The 26,747-nt window shown below is 37.0% G+C and overlaps 2 protein-coding genes across 6 annotated transcripts in view; one reads left to right on the top strand and one right to left on the bottom strand.

The window, feature by feature from the left end:
- LOC113496207 (neuralized-like protein 4) overlaps positions 1 to 11,435 on the top strand; it is a 35,854-nt gene extending 24,419 nt beyond the window's left edge. For both annotated transcript variants that reach the window (XM_026875368.1, XM_026875367.1), the window contains 9 exons: positions 1,384 to 1,477; positions 1,836 to 2,507; positions 2,708 to 2,790; positions 4,015 to 4,167; positions 4,964 to 5,149; positions 5,614 to 6,700; positions 7,126 to 7,306; positions 8,103 to 8,162; positions 9,402 to 11,435. In XM_026875368.1, the coding sequence (XP_026731169.1) occupies positions 1,384 to 1,477; positions 1,836 to 2,507; positions 2,708 to 2,790; positions 4,015 to 4,167; positions 4,964 to 5,149; positions 5,614 to 6,700; positions 7,126 to 7,306; positions 8,103 to 8,162; positions 9,402 to 9,501 (2,616 nt within the window). In that variant the 3' untranslated portion in view covers positions 9,502 to 11,435. The remainder of the gene's footprint in view (positions 1 to 1,383; positions 1,478 to 1,835; positions 2,508 to 2,707; positions 2,791 to 4,014; positions 4,168 to 4,963; positions 5,150 to 5,613; positions 6,701 to 7,125; positions 7,307 to 8,102; positions 8,163 to 9,401) is intronic.
- A 149-nt stretch (positions 11,436 to 11,584) lies between these two features.
- Positions 11,585 to 26,747, bottom strand: part of LOC113496208 (neprilysin-2) — a 38,649-nt gene continuing 23,486 nt past the window's right edge. For 3 of the 4 annotated variants that reach the window (XM_026875370.1, XM_026875372.1, XM_026875371.1), the window contains exons 4-17: positions 25,122 to 25,226; positions 23,894 to 24,139; positions 19,807 to 20,018; positions 19,355 to 19,531; positions 18,943 to 19,028; positions 18,324 to 18,429; positions 17,661 to 17,845; positions 15,757 to 15,846; positions 15,124 to 15,274; positions 14,556 to 14,724; positions 14,176 to 14,294; positions 13,554 to 13,685; positions 13,084 to 13,224; positions 11,585 to 12,915 (exon numbers count right to left, since the gene is read on the bottom strand). In XM_026875370.1, the coding sequence (XP_026731171.1) occupies positions 12,715 to 12,915; positions 13,084 to 13,224; positions 13,554 to 13,685; positions 14,176 to 14,294; positions 14,556 to 14,724; positions 15,124 to 15,274; positions 15,757 to 15,846; positions 17,661 to 17,845; positions 18,324 to 18,429; positions 18,943 to 19,028; positions 19,355 to 19,531; positions 19,807 to 20,018; positions 23,894 to 24,139; positions 25,122 to 25,226 (2,120 nt within the window). In that variant the 3' untranslated portion in view covers positions 11,585 to 12,714. Of the gene's footprint in view, positions 12,916 to 13,083; positions 13,225 to 13,457; positions 13,477 to 13,518; positions 13,686 to 14,175; positions 14,295 to 14,555; positions 14,725 to 15,123; positions 15,275 to 15,756; positions 15,847 to 17,660; positions 17,846 to 18,323; positions 18,430 to 18,942; positions 19,029 to 19,354; positions 19,532 to 19,806; positions 20,019 to 23,893; positions 24,140 to 25,121; positions 25,227 to 26,747 lie in introns of those variants that run through there. The other variant, XM_026875373.1, reaches the window with a different exon arrangement.

Consider the following 26,747-nt stretch of genomic DNA (forward strand, 5'->3'; position numbering starts at 1 on the left):
AAAAGTCAAATTGGCAGTATTCCATGTAAAAAAAAACAGTATTTAGCTAATCCGATAAATTTCAAGCCCTTTACAATATTGTTCGCAAATACCATGAATAAAATTACTATCTAGGTATGTTGTGTGTAACTTGTTTTTTTACTTGTTACATTGGCAGGATCAGATTCATCAATCAACATTTGAAGTCTGAAGTACAGAGTATGAGTTCTACGACATTTAGCAAGACTTGACAGAATATGCCTGGCGAATGTATTTTCAACTCATCACCATATTGAGAAAAAAAGAATTAAAAAGCCTTCAAGTGGATTTAACTTCAAATCCACATACTTGTTCCAAAATATATGCATATGGACAATTTGTAATGTGCATTTTTTTTCGTCCACATCCCTTCATCCTCTTCTTTCTGAGATTTCCATCTCTATTAGGGAAGGCTTAAATTATTTTGCAGCGTTTGCATTGCGGCGAGCCTATTCAAATTTATTTTTATCTTCGTTATCGCTCGTATATTACGATCCGATATACAGGCAGAATTTAACTTTTGATTTTTTAGCTTGCCTTAATATTGTTTTTTTATTTATGTTTAATTTGTTTTGTAACATTTATTTTTCTATCGTTTTCTTTTGTCAATTATGTTTATTTTTTTAAGCTTCCTTTTATTTTGAACTACATTCATGCGTCAAAATCACATTTGAATAATTCAATAGATACAAGTGTAAATCCTATTCATGTAATAGGATGTTGAAGAAAACTGTTTGAGGCAAGTTTGTCTCGCTTTGTTTCAACTTCTCTCAAACAGACAATTACGTGCTTATATAATTAAGTATATATTATGAAAAATATTTATGTAAATTAATACTTCTCCTGGATTTTCTGAGGCTTTTGTGTTCATTGTGTTAGTCCAAAATAGCAGCAACAAGCTAGCTAGTCTTCAACCGAGTTGAAGTTTTTGATTGATCTAATATTTTATCGACCTTTTGGAAATTGGGGAGAAGCACTAAACGCGGATATAAAGCTTTATTGTACTATAATATCAAATGTATGTAATTGTATCAAGCTATTTTAAAAATGTATGTAGATCACTGCTACCAAACGCTTACGCGCTAACACAAACAAATGTTTTACCTGATGAAGTGCAGTTACAGTTTTTTTTGCAATTTTGAATTTATTATTAACTGTTCACTTTCCTACCGTGACTGTAATTCTCAGGTCTGTATTGCATGTCTATGTGCCCCGTACGGCTTAACCCTACGCCAGAAGGATATACTGCAGCTGCTTATATAAATATATATATCTATATTTTATATATTCAGTGATATTATATCTATATTATATATGTACTTTGTAATAAAATAAACATTTATTAATGTTTGTTTCTTTGCGCAGAAAGTGTACGTTGTGTTGGAGATCTTCGGTCACGTCAATAAGATCCAGGCCGTCTCTCAGAGCCCGCTTGCAAACGCGTTGACTCAACAGACGAGTAAGTATATTATTTTTAAGTAATTTATACCAGTAGACTAATTAATTTACCGAGAGTAAAGAGGTACCGAGGTTGTGCTATTGGATGACAAATTTAATTACCGCGCCTCGTTATTAAGAAAGGCAATTAATATGATACTTCTATGACGTAATGGCTTAGGCGTCACAAATGGTCTAGGACTTAGCTGACATCACGAATAGCTCAGTTGTCACACTCCAAAGACATTTGATTCAATTCCTTAGTGCAGGATAAAACAAAAGTCGTAGAAAATAAAGCCTAATATTATTATCTAAGGTATTTGTATTACGGTATTTTTAATGTACGGGCTATATGGATTCTTTTTTATTCTTTTTTTCAGTCCCTAACGGTGATTATCAGAAGCAGGATACGGTATCACAACCCGCTACTTTAGATACAGAAAATCAAGACGAAGTATTCGAACCTGGTTCAGTGCGAAGTCAGTCTGAATTCGCGAGTGTAGCCCCACGAACTGCTGAATCAACCGCCGACGAAGGCGACGAGTCGCTTAGCGAAAAGTCCTTAAGTGCAGAGCCCAGTGAAGAGTATCTAGAAAGTACAGCCGGTGTATCTGACTGCGAAACCATGGTGCGGAGCAAGATGAATAAGACGCCGGTGCTGAAGGGGAGGGCTGCAGCGTTGGCGGCGCAGGCTGCGCAAGCCGCTGAAGCCGCTTTGCAAAGAGAGCGGGAGGAGGCAAGGAACGCTGCTCGCTACAAGGGGAAGGGACCCGGCAAGAAGGCTCGCAAGGCTCAAGCTCAGGCTCAGGCCCAAGCTCAGGCCCAGGCTCAGGCTGCAGCGGCTACGGCTGCCGCGGGCGCCTCTACGTCCTCTGCTGACGCTTCTGCTGATGCCGGTGCCGGGGCCTCCACCTCGGAGACCTCCGGCACTGAGGCTTCGGGCGAAGGCGCCGCTGACGAACCGCCCGCCGAACCTTGGCCTCGTAGACCCAATCCGTTGCCATACACCTTCCATAACGTGCATGGAGGGAACATCAAGCTCTGCAGCTCAGGTGATTTTTAATAATTTTTAAATCGGTAATCGCTATGAGCAAACGCTAACCACGCTAAAAGGAAAAAAATGGCTCATTACCATGCAAAATAGAAAACTGGTCAATTAATTGAAAAGAAAACCATTGTTGCATCTGTCACCTGTTCATATTTTAATGAGGCCTACAAAAAATATGTTTCATTATTGTTATCTTGCTTTCAGATACGGTCGCAGTACGTTACTCCGGTTATCGCGACGGCATCGCAGTGATCAGTCAGCCACTGCGCCGCGGACACAATTTTAGAGTAGGTTTCCACACCAGTGTCACTATTAGCGCAAATCATTAGTCATAAGCCATACGCCATGCAATTTTAATAAATCTTGCTTGTAATATTGTTTTAATGAAGGTTGCCATTTCACAAATGCGACATTTTGATAGCCGTTAATGCAGTTGCCCTGTTCGTATTCGCTAGCGACTACAGTGACATCCCTTCAAATGCCCTTGCCTGGTTATTTCATTTGAGCAAAGCGCATTTGCGATTGATTATTATTAACATTTTCAAACTATATCAGCTGAGCTTAGTGTGACATGAAGTATAGGTTTTTAATGTTTTCCGCGAAGAAAGTTTTACTAAGATATATTGTCAATATTTCTCGTCTTTCAACATTTTGGTATTGATACTTAAAAAAGGACCTCTATGCCACAAAACGTACAACCGCTTTACGATAATGTAACTGAGTAGATATTGTTTTTTATAAATGTTTTTAATCTCATCTGGTCGGCATTACATTACAAGGAACTATTTATTTGAATATATATAATGTCGGTATTTTCTTTATAATGTGAGTGAGCTAGACTTGAGACAACTCGATCGCCTCAGTTACATTTTCTTTAGAATCTTCCAAATTGCGCTGTAAAATAAATAATCTAACCCTCTTGTCAGTCAATCAAATTGTTCCGATTCACCGAATGTTTGTCTAGCTTTAAGGAACTATATCTAAAGTAAAAATTAATATAGCGAGGCTTGCTAAAGCGAGGATATTTCGATTGTATAAATTGCATGCGCATGGCATTGCAAAATATATTATTTCATGCAATGCTTCTTAGCTTTTCTACGAACGTATATTATGACAGAGCCTAAGCAATTTATAATAGAGTAATGTTATAATATTGAGCCAAATAAAATCGTTTTGCTTGCGATGGTCAGACTGTTTAATATTATAATACCAATTTAATTTTATTATTACCAGTCAGATATTTGTTAGGGTAAATGTTGTCAATCAAAATGTGTAAGGTATCTTGCATGAGCAAAGCGACAGCAAATTCATATAAAAATCAAATGATAATATGTATTGGGCAAAATTTGTTCCAATAACAGTCAAAGTCCTGCGGTTATAATAACTTGACAATTGCTATGGCTTTGCTAAAGCACAATGCTATACGAGGGTATGTCTAAGGGCTACAATGCGTCACACACTAAAGTCGACACGAACATAAAAATCCATGATTTGTATTCATTTGTCTACAGTTCCGCGTTGACAAAGTATCTGAGGAATGGCTGGGCAGCGTTACCATCGGCGCTGTCGGCGTCCTCCCTGTGGAGCTGCCGTGGAACGCGGTCCATCTCGAGCCGCCCTGTTGGGTGCTGTCCAGCGACCTGCTCAATGATAACGGAGCATTTGTAAGTATTGCTGACGAAACCCAACCGTATTCAAGAACAGCAAAAGTTCGCCCTTATGCTATTTTGTGTCTTAGCCTAAAGGAATTTACAGATAGATAGATTTTTAAGGACATCGCATATCTAAATATTGTTCTTGCATAGCTCTAATGGAACTATGGCACAGGATTCTACATAATATGTTATGTATAACCCTCAACTTACATCAAGTTTGAGCTGTGACTCATAAATTCTAGATGTCTCCTTATGGCAATGTCCTTGTCCAAGAGTAGGTCTGGTAGACTTGTAGGCAGAGTATGAGGCTGGTATTTTTATATTAACCTGGTTCAAGGTCAATGATCTTGTCTCCGAAAGCTTATTTAAATAAACAGAACAAAATATACACTAAAAGCTAGAATTAAACATAACGTAAATAGAAATTGCGCAAATCATGAGAGGAATTATAATGTTTATTTTCCTTTAAGAATCTGTATCTATTCATGTAGACATATAAGTTATTTTATATCAGATAGTTGATTTATTCAAAGCTATATTATATTCAATAATTTACCACAATATCACTACAACCAAACCTTAAAATAAAGAAATATTTAAATGTAAAATCGCAAATCTGTAACGAGCAAGCATGGTGGTCAATTCTTAATCCTCATCTTTGATTTAAAGAAAGTTTTGTCCAGCTTTAGGATATTTCAAAGCTATTATTACACAACCATCCAATTATTCAAAACCTGGCTTTCTTTTTATTTTGATTTCGACTGATCTTCAAACCACTAACAAAAGAACCATCTATTATTTCCAGACTAATTCCTACATGGGAATGGCGTTGGATAGCCTGAATGAGCAGTCTGTGCTAACTATCCACTTCCGCTTCACAAGCGAGCTTGTGCTGTTGTTGAACGGCAAGATGGTCGGCTGCATCGCAACCATCCCGCGTCGATACAGCCACGTGTTTCCCACCATAGATCTGTATGGAAGGATCTCTCAGGTAAGGAAAAAAGGAAATTCAAAAAGTCCTTAAATAAGAAAAGAAAAGGAAATACAAGTATATTGCTCGTAGATCAGATTAAGAAAATAACAAGCTATAAAAGGCAAATTCAATAAAAGATTTATTAAAGGTCCACAAATCATATTGATCCGAACAACCTAGTGAACGAAACCAAGGTTACCAATGCACACAATTAAAGCTAGAACCCTGTAGGGAAGACAACCCCCTCTTTTCGGATGTTTCAACAAATGACTCTTTCCGCTTTGGGATGATCGGAACGAATGACAGATTTTAACAGTGTGAGTTGTAATATTGCCAATATGTAGTTGTTTTCTCTGCACTGGTTGAAAGCTCCTAACGTGTGGTCAGGCTTACTGCATATATAATATATATTTGAAAAAGATAGGCCAACATACGCAAACAGCATTTTTTAATACAAACAATTTTTTTTTTATTAATTGCAGGTGTCTGTGTTGCTACATCCGTATGTCGTTGCAAGTGGTGCATCTTTAGATTTGCCAGTAATTACTGAGCGCGAGGAGTTGCCTCCAGATCCCGAATCCGATATAGAAGGAGCTAGCTCCGGGGATCTTGAATCTCGACGAAAGAAGAAAACTAAAGCTTTTAGTCAGGATAATCTGGTTGAAAATCGTTGGGGGTCCACCTACATGCCAGCAGGCCCCAGTCATGGCCTAAGCTTCATGCCCTATCGCGTGCCCACCCCTCTGCCGTATCGTTCTCCGACTCCCATCCCAGGCCCCGTGATCGGACCTCTCTCCAATTCTATAGGGGGCATGACCGATTCAGCACAGAAAAAGAAGATCAAGAATGAAAAGAAAAAACTTAGAACAACCTTACCAATTCAACCAAAGAGGGAGGTACCTACTGCTCGTCGGGAAGAAGATGAAGATGATCCACCTCAGGCGCCTCTCCACCAGAGTCTCAATTGTGATTCTGATGACTCACTACCGGGCTACAATGATCTCGTGAACCGCTATTTTCGTAAGAGTCACTCTACTCATGACTTTTACCATGAGATTGAAGATGATGATGCCGGGGGCCCGATGCGCCATACATTCAGTGTCGGCTCCCACGTCGGCGATGATACGTCTGACGACGTAGTTCACGAGCAGTTCTGCGATACTAACATCCGCCACAACGACCGCTACCCGGAAGCCAACGATGTCGACAATCTGGACAACGAGATCATGGACGCGCTGACCATGGAGACAGGGAATCTACCCGATCTCACTGAGGAGCAGTCTTCCTCCATCGAAAATTCGCGTCGTGATGATTGGTCCGAGCCACTGTCCGTTGAGAACTTGCACTATTTGAACCGCATCTTGTGCTTGGACGTGGAGGGAGGGGAAGGTCAGAACACGCAGTGGGAGTGGGACCTGTCGGGCGAGGGTTGTGAGCACTTGCATCTCGTGCTCAAGTACTGGAACTACCTGGTACTGCCGTACCCGGAGCTGCGCGAAGCTGTGTCCTGGGGCCAGGTGCGATGCTATTGCACCAACTGCCAGCCTGATGCTCAGTACCCACTCGCTGGTAAGGATTTGTATACTTTGTTAATTCTAGTGATAATAATTTCACTTCTTAAAAGAAGATTTTGGTCAAGGTATAGTAGGAAAGTAGCCTATTGAATTTAATCGAGGACAAAGAGCTTTGATATATTTCACGCTTAGTTTAAGCGTTTAAGCAACTTTACTACCATATAGTTATTAGTAATGCCAATTATTTATGAAGATATGGCGAATTTTATTTTGTTAACACATTTCCACAAACAAATGTTCGTGCTGAACGCGAATTGTTATAGCTGGTTTGCTTTAAATGAGTATTTCTGACAGTACTGTTCAGAAAATAAAGTGTTCACTCTACGATCAGTTACAGTCATTCAACTAGTTTAGAAAGGAAATTGTGCAAAGCAAATTAGCTTAAACATACATCACTATAAAGTTCATTTTGTTATACAGGCTGGGTCCGTATCGAGCGTATCGACGGTGTGGGTGCGAGTCAGCGCGGCTACTGGCACGTGATGCGTTCGACGCTGGGCTCGGCGCAGGCCATCGCGGGCGAGCGCGGCCCCGTGCGCCGCCCGCGCCTTCACCCCGCACCCACCAACAACCCGCGGAACGGGTCCGCGTTTGATGACATGTAAGTATATCGATCAACATTCATTATCATTGGCCTAGCCTTTTCCCAACTATGCCGCCGGGGTTGGCTACCAGTCTAACCGGTTTCTGCTAAGTACCAGTGTTTTACAAGGAGCGACTGCCTATCTGACCTCTTCAACTCAGTTACCTGGACAACACAGTACACATTTTTAGACTGGTTGTCAGACTTTCCAAGCTTCTGACTACCTGTAACGACTGTCAAAGACGTAGGAATAACAGCCGGGACCCACAATTTAACGTGCCTTCCGAAACACGGAGGAACTCGTAATGACAAAGATGGTCACCCATCTACGGACCAACCGCGTCAACCATAGCTTAAGCTGTGATCGTTTCACTTATGCGGTTATAGCTTAGCTACGAACTCCTCTAAGTATATATATCAACGTGATAGAATAAACGTATATGAGATGGGTAGACAAAGAAATACAATGATGACAGATCGCATTAAATAAGTAGGATTAGAATAAATGTAATAGGCAGATGACTTTACTATTATCGATAAGCATGAAAGCAGATTGCCGTAAACAAATGCAGCCGCCTGTGTTTTGTATAAATAAACAGATATTTCAATTCCAAGATCAGTCAAATCAGTCTTACTATTCTACTATTTACTAAAAAAAACTAACTAACTATTAAGCAATTGGTTTTTTGGTTATAGTTATCAACGAAATATGATTATGTCTTATCCTTATTCTATGTTGAACATACTCGTGTACGTGTTTGCACACATACATATCTATTTACGGTGTGTCTTTAAAAATTGTTATTACTTTCAGCTGGTACGACGAGGAGGGGAAGCCGCACCACACCGTGCTGGCCATCGAGATAGATGTAGAGTAAGTATACGAAACAAATATAATATAAGAATACACGGAGTCCGCAGGGATATTGTACATAAAGCACAATATAAAGTGGTCTAGCCTAAATGTGAATGAATTTAGCTGCAAATTTAAATCAAAATTACATTTCTAGCAACGATTTTGTTAACGAAATCGTTTTGCACTCCAAATAATACTGATAATGTGCTTGAAAAAATTAAATGAGCAACCTCTTCTCTAAGAAACAAACAGAGTACAATTATTCCTTAATAGACTACCTCCAAATGAAGCAAATTTTGACCAATTGAAGATAGGTTAGTACACAAGGCAAAACACAAGTTTCGCAAGATTTATCAACAGCTGAAAAGTGGTAACACCCACACATCACTAGCGAAACTCGAATTATACATATATTTGCTCTGAAAATAATGTCATCTTATCTTTCACCTCACCTTTGGTTTAATATTTACTAATATTTTGAAAAACACTCTTAACGAGCCTATAACACAGCACAGTACATTCGCGTATCAATTAAAATGTCATAATAGGCCCGTTCATGGCGTCATGTGCTTTTTTTTATCTACATGGGATTTTAAGAACGAACTAGAAATCGAAGCCAAGAAATGGCTTCAAGGTAGGTTATTTGTATAATAACGATCTCAAGAGTCAAGTGCGGCTTCGATAAGCCACCGTAAAAACACGAAAAAGATATCGTGAAAAGAAATTTTCCCATTATTTTTAAAGTCGATTATTTTGCTTATTTTGGGAGCCTTTGACAAATAATTTTGATATTGTCACAGAATAAATTGAGCATTTAAAAAGCTCCAGCTGTTTCTAGTTAAATTACAGGACACGAAGACAGACAAAAAAAAATGTAAACGGTTTTCATTATTGTTTAATGCTGGTCACCGATTTAGCTTAACATGTTAATCAAACCTGGGCTATTATTTCTTTTAACAATCTCAGTGTTTCTTTTTATTTGGTACTCTTTTATTTTTAGACGTATTTTATTTTTAAACTTAATTTTTTGTCAAATATTTTTTACCTTTTTAAAAGTAACCAAATGGAGTATTGGAAGTAGTAGAGAAGGCACAAGATCGATAAAAATGGTTAAGCAACATCGACAGGTGCCAAGCACTAAACAATGACGAAAACGGCTTACAATTTTTTTTTCATGATACCTTTATGATATTTTGTCCATCGACTTTAGTTGCTGACACTCAACCTTGTCTAACGAATTACTTATTGCAATTCCAGGGGCTCTGAGGCAGAGAACGACCGCGTGCTGGCGTTCCTGATTTTCTTGAGGGCGCATGTGCTGTTTGTAGAAGACAACACGCCTAGCCTCGAGGAGTAAGCGGCGCCGCGCAATATTTGCGCCCTAGCTATCTCTTAAACATCGTGAAAGTATTCCTTAGCTGTAAGAAACAATCGAACGATTGTACGTATCGATATTACAGGTACAATACTCACGGTGTATCTTCGCAAAAGCGACATAATATTATACTCTACTCTATGTTAGATTTAAGAAACCAAAACAGGTTGTTGTAAGTATTAAATTGGAGTATTTAATTTTAGTAATGGCTCGTAAGATGGTAGGTATACTTAGGCAGTGTTTTTTGATCTCAAAGTCGAGTGGATCTATTTCTTATGTGCTTGAAGCACTTAATCATGGTTAACCGTTTCATTAATGAAATACAAAATTAATTAGAGTTTCTGCAAATTGCAAGTTTTAAAATTGGTCTTGAATGTTTACTTCAGATTCATAGATTCGGATGGATAATTAACTCAAACAGATTATTTATGCCTAGTCGTTTATGATGAGACATCACAATTTTACTCAACAACTTTTTGAACCAAACCTAGGCTACTGAAACCAAAATTTTTGACCATGATTATTAAGAAATGTGTGATTGAGAGATTCGATTCGCAAGTCGCAGGATTCAACGAAGAGAGGTGTGTCAATGTGGTGCTCGTAGGCGATAGGGATAGCTTGGATATTAACTACTAGATTAGTGAACCCTACAAAAATAGGCTGGCTTTTAAAATAGGGCTGTTTCGACGGAATTAATAGTAGGAGGAGCATAGTAATGCAATCGTGATGAGCATAGCACAGGTCACGCTAACTACAAACTCGAAACATTTATGTACCACAAATTATGTGTCATTAACACCTAAAAAACTCGTTCACCAGTTTTTCTCTGCCGGAAAATAATTGACAGGTCATTACTTCTGGCCGTAAGTTTCGAGTTTGATAGATGGAAAGAATGGAGTATGTAATCTGGCTTATCTTTAGATAACTAAAATAATAAGAACGTGGTTCTAAGTATTCTTGGAAGATATGACAATAAAGCTTTAAAATTATTAGCGTGGTGGTCCGCAATATTTGCTGACTCACCACCGAGTTCGATGATTGAGCATTCATAATTCCATTAAAATTAAATTAGGCGGGATTTTGTAAGAATTCAATTAAAATGTAAGCAGCTGGTTTGCACTTGATAAGATATGTTAGTGTTTCTGCGATGGATGGCTCTGCAGTGTGGAGGGTATGTTTGTACTTACAGGTCAAAACACACTGCGCTACTCTACAACTAGTCACTGGATGTCGTGGACTCAATACTCCACTAGCTTTTAGTATTGACATTTTGAGCACATTACTTTCGTGATCTCAGTTCGTACTCTTACTCTTTTCTATTTATTTGTAGCCCTTTTGGTAGTATACAATCAGTGCGTTATGTATTACTTATTCATGTAGGAATTTTGTAGTGGCAAGCTTAGGTGGAAATCACAGCAGTAAGGTATGGTAAGACAAACATTGGATATTTGGGTGCTTTTTATAATGAAGTACGTTTCTAACTTGGATACATTGAAGACTGATTTGCTGTGGCTACACCTTGATACAAAAGCAGTTTGAATGAATTCCGATCTTATCAGTCACTGTCTATTAGTTTTAGAACATGATCAGTTATTCCTCGTAGCTTATAAGCAGCTATTTAATAATACGTAACTACGTGTCTACATAATCATATTCTGTAGCTGGCGACGATTCGCACAACCTTTAATATTATATATAATGTTTACATCGAATGTTATCGAACATTCGGCGAGATTACTCTTGCGATTCCGATGTATTAGAAGCTATCTAACACCTATCAATGCTTGTACTATGTCATTATGTATCTTACAACAAGACGTAGGTTTTACTTGTCGACAAGCATGCGTATGAAACATTGGAACAATATTTCTGTGTGTATTACTAATTTTCTGAGCAAATAAACGATCATCATAAAATATAGTTTTATTTTAGGTTCGAATAATTTTCTTGTATGTTGTTCTGATTTGAAAGTCAGTCATTTTACATTGTACCTATTTAGTTAAGTTTCATATGAAAATTGATGGTTGCAATTAATTATTAGTGGCGTAGGCAAAATGAAAAACTGTTCTTGATAAAAATGATCTTATATTGGTGTTTTAATGATTTACAACAATACGATTGTATCCAAAAAGGCTACTTACTAGGTACTTAAGTTTAAATTAAATTATCATCATCAATTCAAAACACTATGTCGTGTCGACCGATAAAATAATAGTACATTAATTAATATTTTTATTTTTCATTAAATATTATATTAATTAATATTTTACAATAATTAATACGCTAGTCACTAGTCTCCACAGTTACAGTACTACAGAAACAATTCAATTGTTTGGTTATAGGATTTGAGAAGCTACAAACGTATTTTAAATTGTTTTTTATTATTTATTTTTTTGCAGATGTCCAACCTTCAAAAATCCCCAAACGGAACAATTTCAAATAAGTTGTTAGCCCTCTATAGCAAAATCGATTGTCTTCTGTCCGTAGGCCTGTAAATGTGGCTCTGAATAAATATGAAAGTCTAAATTGTAACAATTCAACTCTTATAGTACATGCAGGCTTTATTTAACACAAAAATAATGAAAGTTTACCTATGAGTCCGTACCTGACGATTACCAGTTACACTATACTTTATCGGATGAACTATTTAGTTAGTCTTTCAAACATATGAATTGCTCAATCGTCAGGAACGGACACAAGTCATCTGGGTCCAGAGTACAAGATATAAAAGCACTTGTACACGTGTCCATCGAATACTAATGTTCTGTGCTCAGTCTAAAATCTCACCCAAAAAAACAATCCTAAGTGATTCATAGCATGATAAAGATGAATATAAAACTATCTATAAACACAATTCAGCTAATCTATTTACAAGTATAACAACATCGAAATTCCCGGTGACATCTAAACATTTAACTTAACACAGTGCGCTAGCCGAGGGTCAACCTACCACTGTCGATCTACTGGTGTTAGTATACAAATATACAATCAAATTGTTTAGATAAATAGTGACCAAGTACGTCTAATAATTCGCATGTAGGTACGTCATTGAATGTCACTAGGTAAGTACAGAATTTTAACAATTTTGTTAAATATATATCGATCGAGACAGAGTAGCTCATCATGTGAATTTGGTTTGTCTCCGATGCACGTGAGTACATGGTTGGCTGGGGGGAGAGCGGTTGTACTGGGTGACTACCACACTTTGCATTTGTTGAGAGGGTTCATGGGCGATCCGGCCGGGCACTTGAAGTCTTCGGCGAACTCTTCCATGTTCGACATGGGCCCGACGACGCGGAATCGGCCAGGCGCGTGGAAACCTGTCGTGATGCGTAACTTGATCGCTTCATTCCGGTATACAGCGCACCATGTGTTGGCGGCGCTCAGCCAAAACAACTGAAAACAAAATAGCATCTCTATAGTACTTGCATGATGTCCCCAGATGGCGCTTTTTCAAATCCTTGTATAATTCCTGCCGCTATTCACCAGCCGTAAATACTCATTAATCTTACTATATGTATTAGAATATATCAAAAGTTAATATGTATTAGTATGCATTATAACCTGTTTAGGCGAGTATTTCTCGAGTCCGGGCAGACGTGCCTCAGTGCCGTGTCGCTGTGTCCATGCCTGGTACGCGTAGTAAGCTTCCTTAATACCGCCGTTATCAGCAATATTCTCACCCTGAGTGTTCACTCCGTTCAACTGAAAAGATAATAAGAGTAAGAAGCCTGTGATACGATTTTCACGCTTATAACATTATATCCCAAACTAGGCAAGGATTGTACTATGGAAACCAGAATGCGGTTAAAAGCAAATAGATAAATAGCTCTCATACACAAAACTAATGCTTATGCAAGGCATCACGTTCTGGTTGGGAATCGACCTTTGACTTCTGGTTTAGCAGTAGCAAGTCCACTCACCACGACGCTAACAGGGCAGTCTTAAAAACATTAAGTTTTTATACCTCCATAAGAATTTAAAACAAAATTTCATTAAATTCTCTGTAAGATAATTAACTTGAAATGAGGTACCTTCAGTGACACTTCCTTAACAGTGTAGTTGGAATACTGATCAATAATACATTTGGCTTTCTCGAGGTACTTCTGTTTGGTCATCTCTTGCCACCAGTCGACCAAGTTACCGTTCCTGTCGAATTGACGACCCTGTTGGAAAATGTTATTTTATTAGACAAAATAAAAAGTTCCTATTTACGGTTTAAGGTTAGGTCAGCAGCAGCTGATCATCCCGACATATATTCACTCTCTTTGGAAACAATGGTAGATATCCAAAATGACAAAATATTCAATGTTATGTTGAAAGCCCCAGATTTCACAGTGTTAACGACATGTGAAGATACGGTAATTTAGTTTTCTAATCGAAACAACCACTTATTGCATTTTATTGTGTTTTGAGTGTACTGTAAAACTGATTGCTTTCATCAACTTCATATTACTGATTGCAGTTAGCAACACATCCATAAACATTAATACCATAAAGAAGTTGGCAATCATTCGGATTTAAAAAAAAGCATCTGAGATCTACTGAAAACTATATGAATACTATCTAATATTGTAACGGTCGCTTAACGTTTATGGCAGTTTAATAAAATGATTTTTGTTCCTGATTGTGATGAAATCAATTGGATAAACTGACCTGGTCATCAAAACCGTGGGTGATTTCGTGTCCAATGACGAAGCCAATAGCGCCGTAGTTCATATAAGCTGGTCGCACGGCGGAGAAGAAGGCGCCTTGTAGGATACCCGCGGGGAACTCTGTTACAATAAACAAATGGAACAAGATTAGTTACACGTCACCTATTTATCACACGTCAGACTACTTTTAGTTTATGTTTAGAGACTGATATCTCCATAAAGCGGTTGTTTTTTAAAGTCACCGGCTTTCGCCGTTCGCTTTGCATACTGTTTCCTTTTTCTGTTATATAACGAGGTAAGTACACCATATTTTTCAACATGCCGTCATATATGTATTCCTGGCAACAAGATAAATGAAAATAATAATTAGTCTATACTTACGAATGCTGTTTTCAATAGAAGAGTAGAACGCGTTGACGATGGCGGGACGGCCGTGAGTGACCCAATCGGTCTTGTTGACGGGCTCACGAAGTTTGCCGAACAAGTACTCAGTACCAAACAGAGTCAAGTTTAACACCGATTCCATTAATTTGTCAGAAGACATTTCGAGCTGGAAAGTTAATTTAATTTTTTTTTACTAAGGACTTAGTCGAAAATATTCAAGTCACGTACACAAAGACACCCAGAATCAAGATACATGTTTGATTGATCACACAAACGCTTGTCTTACGCGAGGTTCGAACCCGCGACATCTCGCGCTCTGTGGATTTAGCGTGGTGATCTCAACCACTAGACTATTCGTGGAGTCAGTTTAGACTGGCAGAAGGTTAATGTCTTTTTTCTTAACTAACATAACATAAAGACATCAGTTTGAAAACCAACATCCAGCAAATTTGAACCATAAATGCTTTATTATATTGCATTTTATCAGTACTGGTTTTGCCAGTGTGCTTTTGGTTTTACGTACAGTAACTTCACCCGTACGAATTTACTTCAGAAAACTACTCACGCCAGCATAGAAGTTAGTTAGCTTTTCGTCGTCCAACATCTCGCTGGGGTAGGCGATGTGCGAAGCCATTGAGTCAGCCTTCTCCAGCGCAGCCTTACGGGTCATCTCATCCATCCAGTCTACTTCAGTCAGGGTCATGCGGAACTGTTGTCTGTATGAAAAAGCATGAGTAAGTTATTGTGTAATTGATTAACTACTGTAGTATCGATGCTACATCTAAATATCTTCGCAACCTGATCATTAGAGACGATAAAATAATGTTAATATTCAAAATACAGCACCATTTTTCTTATTTTATAATGAGGCCAATTCTATGTGCGGTCCAGAACCGTCACGATTTCCCAAATTATAAAATGAATTGTTCTGAATTTCGTTGGGACTCTAGAACAGTTTACTTTTACAAAAAGTGAGGAAAAATCGAAAAATCTAATAACATAAAACATGCTAATGATGCTAGGACTTTTTTAATAACGGCTCCCACTTTAAGTAGTTGAATTCTTGTGTCGCGGGGATTCCCAATCATTCGAGAATCTCAAAACAGTTTGTTCATTGCGGGTATCGAACCCTCATCACGTTGCACTTAGACGGTTTTGCGTGGTAGTCAACCATTCGGTTCCGTGCATTCGACATTACCTGATATCGTTCACCATTTCCAAGGCATTGGCTTTTGAGTTTTCGTTGAAGTATTTCCTGATGTAGAGGGCGCCTACAGCGATCGCCATACTGTAACAATAACAGCCTTTTTAGTATACAAATGTTATATAAAGTACGTTACGATTGTTTTATAATTATTGACCTTACATGGATCGTAGAATCATTATGTAGCCCAAGTAATTACCTATCTATTTATTATTTATTTATGCTCTATTTTTTGATACTTAAAAAAACAATTTTGTGGTATCTTTTGTCAAAAAACTTATTTTGAAAATATAACACGACTTAAGGCAAATGTAAAATAAACAGGCACATATTTATTATAAGACTAAACAAATCAGTCGTTTATTCATTTAATATGCCTTTTTATGAAAAGACATACCGAGATTTAGATTCCCTAAAAGATTGTTTACCTTTTTTAAGTACCTAAACAAATGGAGTAGACCTTAATGCACACTTACCCGTAGATATAAATATATAACCCTACTTATTATTCAGGATGGAAATGTAACTACTAACTACTTTAAAGTAAAAAATATCTGCAAACTTTTAAACAAGCAAGCCTTTGCTTTCAGTTTTTCCAAAGAGATTAAACAATTCGATGCATTAAAAATATGATAATCTCTAAAAACATGGACAATTTGGTTGTAAAACTTGTAATCTTAAAATTATCAGTTGGTATTTTCATTGTAACTACGGTATTAACTTGTATCGCTTGTTCTTGTAACTACAATTATAAGCCGAAAAAACTGAAGAAAACAGTGCTTTTAACGTTAACCAACTGCTTATCAGTACCGGTGTTTAGTTGCACGTGTGCATAGGTACCAACATGCCTTATTGAGTCGTAACCTGTTACACTAATGGAAAATAAAAATTGATCTACCTCATTGCCGTTTCAATACTCTAGACACGTGTCGTACAAAAGTTTGATTACATTACTCTCTTGTGGTACGCGTAACCTTCGCAACTACGTAATACAGTGACTATACAGAATATTGAGAACAAACTATAAAAATGCAAGGCTTTTTCTTCATATCGAGTACCCTAAGATAAGGATATTCCAGGGATCGTGGTAAAATTGACCAAAGTTTGGAATGTTACTTCAGTACCAACTAGGTAAGTAACCCGACCAACCCATGAGATCTCACATGTTTTCGAACAAAGCAGAATTATTTGAGTGACATCAGGATAATCTCTAATATATAACATTCCCGTGTAACGATGTTAGTTACCGTACGACCGATTTTTATGAAATTTTGTATACTTATTGGGTAGGTCTGAGAATAGAAGAACATCTATTTTTCATACCCCTAAGTGATAAGGGCTGCTCATTATAAAAAAATATTTTATTCTTTGGACGAAATTGTTTGTTTTTATTTCTTTTATAATGTCGCATTAAAAATACATACAACTAGAAAAATAATATAAGGCAAAACAACGTTTGCTGGGTCGACTAGTTAATTTATAAGTATAGTAGAACTAGATATAAGTGTGACATATTTGTTTAGGTATTAAAAAAAGGTTTTAATTTCCAATCTATAGGTAACTACTTTTCACGCTACATGGGGTGAATAGTAAAACTTAAGAATCGTAATAGCAGCACTCTGCGCAATATGCTGACACTATAAACTGGCGCACCGGAAAGGAGCAATTAAATCAGTCCGGAAAACCAGAATATTCCCAAAATGAAGTATAGCAAACGACACAAAAATATGAGCTGATGCTTAAAATTGAATGAGACGACTAACATTTCGGAACTGACTATACCTAAGCTTTCTAGAAGAAAGTTGCTCTCAAGCGCTAAGTAAATAAAATATCACTTTAGTAGCTAGTATCTCTATCTACCTACTTTCTCAGAATCTATAATTAGTAGGTAATCGTACCTAACGCTAGTGGTTTCCGCGCACTCCTTCCATCTGCTCTCGCGCTCGGTCTTGCCGGTGAGGGCGGTCACGTAGGACAGCTGTCGTCGACGCAAGTTGTCAGTCAGGTAGGTCACGGAAGCACCAGCCACACGCCACATCACATAGTTAGCTTGCACGCGCTTCGGTGTGTTTTCCAAAAGAACCTAGAATAAAAAAATGTACGAATTCATTTAGTCTTTATCATTATTCGAAAACTTATTTTAAATTCTACAAGATAAAATTTTATTAATTTCACTGAAGTTGAATTTATTTAGAACGTAATTAATTCTAAACGTTTTCTAACAAATTAAATTTGTATAGAATCACTTCAAAAATTGTTGGAAACTGTTCTAAATCCAATTACACTTTCAAACTTTGTAAAGAAATCAAAAATTTAAACAAACAGTTCTGACGGTCAGCTAGTTAGCCCTCGATTCAAGTCAACTTCGTTAACGATGTCCCTTTACCTGCTTAGTTATAATTACGGAGTTCTCCCTTATGGCCCGTCCACGTTAATACTTTATAATAGGTTACACGCTCTTTTATAGGCTATATATAGCCTTAAATTTTACGAAAATAACGTTACATTTTTTGTATAGATTTTCGAGCAGTATTTTAATCTTTGTAGCTTGAATTACTTACCTCGAGGTCAGAAATGTATTTGGGCACGCTGACGATGGCAACTTCGTTAAGGTCAACGTTAACGTGAGGCGCCAACAGACGGTTGATGTACTCTAGCCACGGGATCCTAGAAAACAATACAATCATGAGCTTCGTAACATACCACGTAATAAACAAATGAATTCACAATACAATGGAGAAAAAATTCTGCTTGAACAATCAGACCCCATTGTGATGTCCAATCTCCCAGTTTTATAATCCCCATTATGTAAGGGAATAAGGCGCTTAAATAAGCTAGTTTTACGTAATATTTAGTTTTCATTTTAACTTAATATTGCCTAAATTATGCAATTCCATGTGTGTTGACATTTATTGTTACACTGATTATGCATTCGCACGGGCACAGGAACTACAATAAATGTTATTGTTGATGGAGCTACCGATAGAGGCAAATAATTCCAAGTGACGCAATTAATACAGTTATGACAACATTCAGTTGGTAAGGAGACATATATGGCTATCCCGTGGATTATTTTGGTATGAAAGGAAGCACAGCGGCAATCCTCGAATCTTAAGTGAAAGTGAACGTGAGCAAGACAATGAATTACATAATTATAGTCATACAGCAGTTAATACGTACTTGGGGAACTTCTGGTTGAGTTCAGCGATGGTCATCGGGTTGTAGAGGCTGGTAGCGTTACGACGTTTCTCAAGAGGCAAGGATATCTGTGAAATCAATTGTCTTTTACAAATTTTCATCTTTAAATTCACATCTAGTTATTTTCACTCTTTCTAATTTCACAGAAATGGCATTCGATTGCCATGTTAGACGAAGGCGCCAACGTAATTAGGTCAAATTCGACAAATATCTCGGGACCTTGGACAATAACTTGTCGCGGTCAACTGGAATGACGATATATTAAATCGTTCATAAGAGATCATTGATTTTTAACAACGTTGTAAAAGAGGTCGTAAAATATTTCCGTTTGCTCCAATAAGCCATGTTATTGTTCTTGTAGTTTTCTACTGGCCAAATGATGTAAGGGACTTACGTTGGCAAGTTTCATTTCAAACTGAAGCGAGTCCTTCAGTTCGACCTCAGCGCGGGCGCGGTCTGCTCCCAGTAACGTAGCGATGTCCACCATGTACTCATAGTAAGACTGCACTAGCTTATCACTAAATCCTCGGTTCAGGTACTCCCGGCTCAAACCTAAAGACGCCTGGTCCAGCTGTTAGAAAACAGACACTTAGCATATATTTTTTTATTACACAGTTACTGCATACATTCGCGTTATAGAAATAACATTCGCATAGTAAACATATCAATTCGCTTCAGAGTTAGCTGTCAGTCTTAGATAACTTAACGAGCAAGCACATTAGTGCTTACGTATTCATATATAACAAGCATCCACTAGACATGCTCTGTATTTTTTCTGCAAGGTCGGCCGACCGAATCAATACATAAGAATTAATACTTAATGATGTTACAGTTGCGAATTCTTACATCGATGATGCGCTTAGTGGAGTTCTTGACGTCGACGCTGATGGAGAAATCGAGGAAGTAGTCGACGGAGTATCCGGCGGCTCTGAACTTGTAGACGGACTGTTGCCATGAGAACGAGTTCTCGTCCCAGTTGTTGCCGTCGAGGACTGGCCAGCCGCCGAGCCGCTTCAGCATGTCCAGCAGAGGTTGCACGCCACGAGACTCGATAGCAGCTATATCAGGCAAAACACGTTACATATCACACTTACATAAGAACATGTCATAATCATTTAATAAAATAAGGAGAGCAAATATTTTGCCATTCCTCGAATTTCGTAACCGTTGCCGCTTCGCTCTCGTTACCGACTATAAAATAGGAATTCCCTTCTCTCAGTTAACATACTAAATTACAGGTTTTATATTTTGCCGACTTCTAAAACGTAACACGTTATATTAAATAACATTATAATTTTCAGGATCTACGTCTCGGGTCGAGTCTGGATGAGGTTAGCACAGGACCGTAGAAATTGGCACGAAAAAGGGGAGGCCTATGCCCAGCAGTGGGAGGATAAAGGCTGTGGATGATGATGATGATGATGACGTCCAAATCCCAAGAGTTGTATTTTTTTCTATTATCCTTATCGGGTGTGGTCCCGCAGTCACATTCATATCATTCATCAATCATTTACGTCACAGATTGTGTAAATAGCGGAAGCCACACAATTTAGTTCACTTTCACTGAGATTTTATTCCACAACAGGTTTTAGCAACAGTTAAATAATAATCGTAGCAATTATGTTCATAATGCCCTGCGTTAGGTTTGGCACGCAATGTCGAAAGGATCCGGGGCCACGGAACTTGATTATCGAAATAATAAGTGGATTTGAGCTACAAAATGAGAAAAACGTTTGACGAAAAAAAGTTTGTGCCTTCAGTTCAATTCGAACCTACCCAGTACCCACCCAAAGATAAAGATAAATTTATTCGCAAATATGGATACAGTACAGGTGACACGGATACATTTTAATGGTTCAGCCATATTTTGCCATGAAGGCATGCAAATTTTAAGAATAAGTACTTACAAACTAAAATTTAATAATTATGTCTAAATCTAAAAAAAAAATATAAACTAAGTAATAAAATATTTTTCGCTAAGGAATTCACTTATATTATAGTAAGTTTCATTCAATAAAAAAAATCGTAACTTTTTTTTAAATATAATAGGTTAATTCTTTCCATTGTTTGGGTATTTTATTATAAATCACCGGAGCCATGAAGTAAACGCTTTTGCGCATAAGTGCTGTTTTACCTGTTTGCAGGCAAAATAAACTATTGTTTCGCCTATTCCTGCAACTATGTGCATAATAATTCAATCTTTGAAACCCTAGTTCACATAAATACTTAGACCTTTGTTTAGTCCTAACTACCGCATTAGGTTAAGTAACCTGTAATGGTAGATTAGTGTGATAATTAAATAAATAAATAAATTCCGTGGGAAATTATCGTCCTTGAGTTGAAATTTATTCGGGTTCATTTTAACAAACAAAGCTATTTCTAGGATGTACAGGCAGGGTAGGGTTAATATCTTATATTCTTTGAAATATGGCATGCAACTATCGTTGGTTTGCAACTTAAAGATACATCCTTATACATCTTTTTTGAGCTTTAAAAGCTGATTCTCTTCCCGAAGAGTTACCCCAAAAAATAATACCGTACCGTAGCTGCGTAGGTGCGGTTCCACGAGGCCATGGTAAGCCATGAGAAGCGCCTCCACAATATATTCTATTGAGGATAGTGTATGCAAAGCGTATGCAGACTTACTATTTTTTTTACATAAAGTGTCAAAAAAATTGAGTTTTTATTTCTTCTATTGTATTATTGCCATGTTGAATGTTAATATTAATGCTAGGAGTACGCTGCCTAAAATGAATTGTTTTTGTTTTAGTCAAATTAATTTTTAAATTATTAGAATCTAACCAGTTCGTAACCTGTTCTAAACTATTATTGATATCGCTTCTATATGTTTCTATAACTTCACAAGGTATTGTTATGGTGCTATAGTCTGCAAACAATGTCACTGGTTGTTTAATACATGTTGGTAAGTCATTTATGTAAAAGATAAATATGAAAGGGCCTAATACACTTCCCTGCGGTACTCCAAATAAAACTTCGCGTTCGGTGGACCTAAATATTTCTTCGCGCATATTATATACTAAGTAGCTGTTGCCCGCGACTTCGTCCCCGTGGGTAGAAGTATAAGTTATGATTTATACTTGCCCCGTTTTTTTTTACATTTTGCATTGTATCTTCGCTCCTATTAGTCGCAGCGTGATGGTTTATAATAGTCTAAAGCCTTCCTCGATGAATGGTCTATTCAACACCAAAATAATTAGCGCGTTCAAACAAACAAACAAACAAACTCTTCAGCTTTATATATTAGTATAGATGTTAATTTTTGTTACCTCAGTTTTTTGTATTAAGAAGTAAGATTCGAGTACATTAAGTACATTGCCTCTTATACCGTAGGCTTCTAGTTTCACTATAAGAGTGGGACTATGTACATAATCGAAGGCCTGGGTCATATCGCAAAATATGCTGCAGACAGGATTTCGCTTGTCAACATTACTAAGGACATTATATAGAAAGTCGTATAGGGCCATATTAATTGTCTTATTTATTCGAAAGCCTTTTTGTTGTTGTACTTTTTTGAAGAGTGGCTTTACTATAGCTATTTTCAATGCGTCTCTGTAGATACCCGCACTTATAGATATATTAATAAGTATATAACTTAAGTGATTACATACTTACATATTTCGATTGATACGCTTTTAATTACCTTGGTGGCAGTACAATTGTACTCTATTAGTATTTTTCAACGATATTATGATTTTGTGAATGTCTAGTGGTAAACTGGGAGCCATAAACATGGATTTGCTATTTGTGTTAATTTTAGAATATTTTGGTTTGCTATTAACCTGAAGTTTCCCCTGCACTTTATCAATAAAGTAGTTATTGGAATCTTCAGCTATGTCATTGGGATCTGTCAAAGTATTGGTTTTTAATTTTATTTATTTGATATTAGATTTAGGTAGATTATATCGATTATTGATCAATAGGGATGATGACTGGGTATAAAAATAAAAAATCTCATTAGTCCCTCAGTTAGATAATTGAAAAGTATTGGACACGTATTTTTTCCTTTTCAGAAAAACTAGAATTGACAAAGATTAACTGCTTTAAAGTTTAGGAGAGGGGGCTTGTGACGTAACGATACGGTAAAATTTATACTCAATCGTGACGTCGCGCGTAAGTTTCATTCACTGCGATTTGGTCAATTTATGTTTGCGGGACAAATTAAAAAAATATGTATCCATTATTATACAAAAAACTACACGACAGACACTGAAAAAAAAATTGTCATCATCCCTATTGCCAAGTAGTTTTAGATTTATTACTAGATGATTTTAGCCGTCTAGCCTTAGTCTTAAAACGTGACGTATCGTGAACACAATACTCCACAACATTACAGTTAAATTACCGCCCAAGCTCAGCGTATTAGAATAATAACAAGCCGGTTTTACTGTTTGGTTTTGTATAAAGTTATCCCCATTACTCGTGATCTTGTACAAAGTGCCACTTAAGGTATATGAACGATAAAACAAAAACAAATCATAACAAGCGGCACTTATATTAAGAACAATCTTCATTTTAATACCTACTTAAGAAGCGTTATATTCAAAATGAAATAACAATCGCCTAACTCGCCAACTGTTTACGGAGAGTGAATTAAGTTTGTTTACTTTGGCTTCCAATTTGCGGTTATCTTGTTGAGACTTGCCCAAAGCTTGTTGTCTTTATGAGAAAGAAGTTTGTAAAAGTTATTAAAAATTATTAGAAAACAATCTTAAGGAAATTTTAAATTAAAATATTCCACCCAAGTTGGTTAGATCGATGGCGAATAGAATTTGAAGTTTGGTTCACAACGTAGAGCTACAAAAAGCGTATTAATACACGTTGGCAACGCATTACACACGAAGTTCGAAGGACCACATTTGCAAAGGTACTATGTAAAATTTGTATTCAGTGAAGTGGCATAAAGGATACTTACTTCGGTTCATGCACGCCTGGTAGAGGGTCTTGGCAAGAACGAATGGTCGTGGTTCATTCTCAATGATTGGCTCATCCAGTAACGCTCGGATCTGTTCCTGCAGCTGATCGGTGATGATCGAGAACGTGTTGACCGAAGTCTTGTCATCAGGAATCCGAGTGTTCTTCACAAAAGAGCCGCAAGCGAAGTCGTAGAAGTCATCGCAAGGGTCCACCTTTTCATCCATGTTCAAAAGGAGCTTGGATGCTATAAAATAAATACGCTATCAGTTAACGAGTTCTTGAAAATATTTGAGCAAATTAGATTTTTCGAGTTAGTTTCTAATAATGATTCAGTTTTTTTTAATATTATAATTTTTTTTAAAGAAAGTTTTGAAGCCGCTTTATTTTTTCTAAAACATAGCATAAAACATAAGGCAAAGCTAGGCAAAAAAAGCGTCGGTCATTTAGTAAGCAGTGGGAGGACAAAGGCTGTAGATGATGATGATGAAGGGAATTCAAATCAAATAGAATTCACGATGTGATTTCGTTCTGTTACACATTATTTATTTTTATTGCGCAAACAGTCTATGCTAAATGCCGATTTAAAAAAATACCTAGGTCATGTAAATATTGCAAACACGCACATCGCTTTCCTCCTGTGTTACGGGTCATAATAGCATAGAAACACGGCCTTCGGAGCCCAATTATTGATAATGATTTACTGGTGCTACAAATAAAGTGTTATGTTTAACCTTGCTATAGTTGCTGTGAAATTTTCTAAAGCTATTGTCACGTTTTCACCGTTACAAACAGGTGCATTTAGCAATTTAATTTATACGTCTAAAGCAAAAGCTAAAGGCGATTTTCGATGTTAACATAGTCTGTATTTGAAATAATATTTGTACTTATTAGCGCCCTGATAAGTTCTATAACTGTAAATTACTGTACCAGCAGTGCAACTTTTCAGCAGATTATAATCAGCTAAACCAAAGGTTAGAAATTTTTTAAAAGAGATTGATATCCAACTGATGTGAATTGAGTTTCGTTTTTGTAAATATTTTATTGCAACTCATCAATATCAATATTAGTGGAATAATTAAACAAAAAAAGTGTTAAAAATAAACTGATAGAATTACACTACAGACTGTCAAAAAAGATCCTATAGGCGTTATCTTTTAAATACAAACACATATTAGGATGACGTAAGGTCACGACATTGAACAGTAGGTATATCAAGGAATATTTACCTGTGTGGATGCATCCGGGTGAGTTGCACAGCTCCACATCGCCTTTAGCGACTACAGCCGGTGGCATGGACGAAGAAATTTTCAGTTCACTAGTCTGTGGTATGTCTATAATACAAATACAACATGCTAAATGAATGAGTGATTCGTACAAGGATAGGGATACACATAAATATACATTCAAGTTACGTTACGATCAACTTGCCAAGATTGCAACCTCCTTGAAGGTCGAGGATGATTGATTTAAGTATTCTATGTTTATTGTTTTGCTGCAGTAAAATATTATTATGTTGTCAGGTATATACAGAGGCTAGTTGACCCTTGCTAACGCAGATAGACGCTGCGAACATTCAGCGCCAAATTTCTGAGCGAGAGCTAGCGAAAAATTGAGGCGTTGATGACATTCAAGAGCAGACGGAATAACCCAAACACAGAAATACCACAGCTTCCAACTCGAAGAATGAGAACGAAGTTTACTAGTAGTAGAGACTACAGTCTGTCGGTGTTAAGGTGTGATTCCCGGCAACTACTCTTGTAAACTAAAATTACAAATATTATACTGTCCATATCATAGATATCAAGAAAGAACCAATTAGTTTTGTGACGATGACGAACAAATCCTGATTGAATTAAAAAAGACTTGACAGCATGGCCATGAAAACATGGATCAAAAATCAACGATCACGCTATTACGTCAGTACACCTAACTAAATGAAGACCGCAGACTTAAATAAAAACGAGCACCTACAGTTATTCAATACAATTACGCATCTAAGCACGTTGATTATGACAAAAACTTACATAGACTCAATCGATTTAAGTGCACCACACACTCAATCATTGACTAGGAAGTCTGCTAAAGGCAATTTACGCTTCCATATAAATTAGTTAGACCTGTGGGCTTACATCGCAAACCGGACTCGTGTTGTGGAAGCAAGACGTCATTACAAAATGTGAAGCGCTGTCTTATTCCCACAACAGTGCATCTTTAATACGTAGGCAGGTAGCCTCTGTTTAGGTCTACGCACAGCAAAATTGTTAGTCATTATCTTCCAGTTACCTATCAAGGGTCATTATGTAAACGAATGTCAACTATTCTGCAATTTCCTTTAAGTGAATTCATTGAACTCGGCACACTACCTTATTAAGAATGTAACATCCCTGGTTCCTAGCCTCAACGGTTCCTAGGTAAACGACCGGTATTTACGAGCAATCATACCGCATTATAAACTTGCAAGTAACTGCTAAATTATGCGATACAATCTAATAATACGTAGCCATATTTTTTGCTTACAAATAGCTACTTCTTATAAAATTATTTTAGGATAAAAATTATTCACTTATATAATTTTAACGTGTTCAAGCAGACTCAATTTACTTTTATAAATAATAGATTAATATTAACTTTCATGATACAAATTCACTTTGAATACATTATTAAATAGTAAATAAAACAAAGGTGTTAAAGAATCGACTGTGAAATCATTAAACCAGTAAACATTCTTCGTGGTAAAGCACCATGAAATGAAATATTCGAAAATGTGTAAACATGTAAATATTTTCTAGTTCCTTTAAAAGGTTATTTTCAGAGTATGGGACGATCGACATTGTTCGTCTTCCGATTTCACA

The sequence above is a fragment of the Trichoplusia ni genome, chromosome 7, assembly GCF_003590095.1.
Source record: "Trichoplusia ni isolate ovarian cell line Hi5 chromosome 7, tn1, whole genome shotgun sequence".
Lineage (NCBI taxonomy): Eukaryota > Metazoa > Arthropoda > Insecta > Lepidoptera > Noctuidae > Trichoplusia > Trichoplusia ni.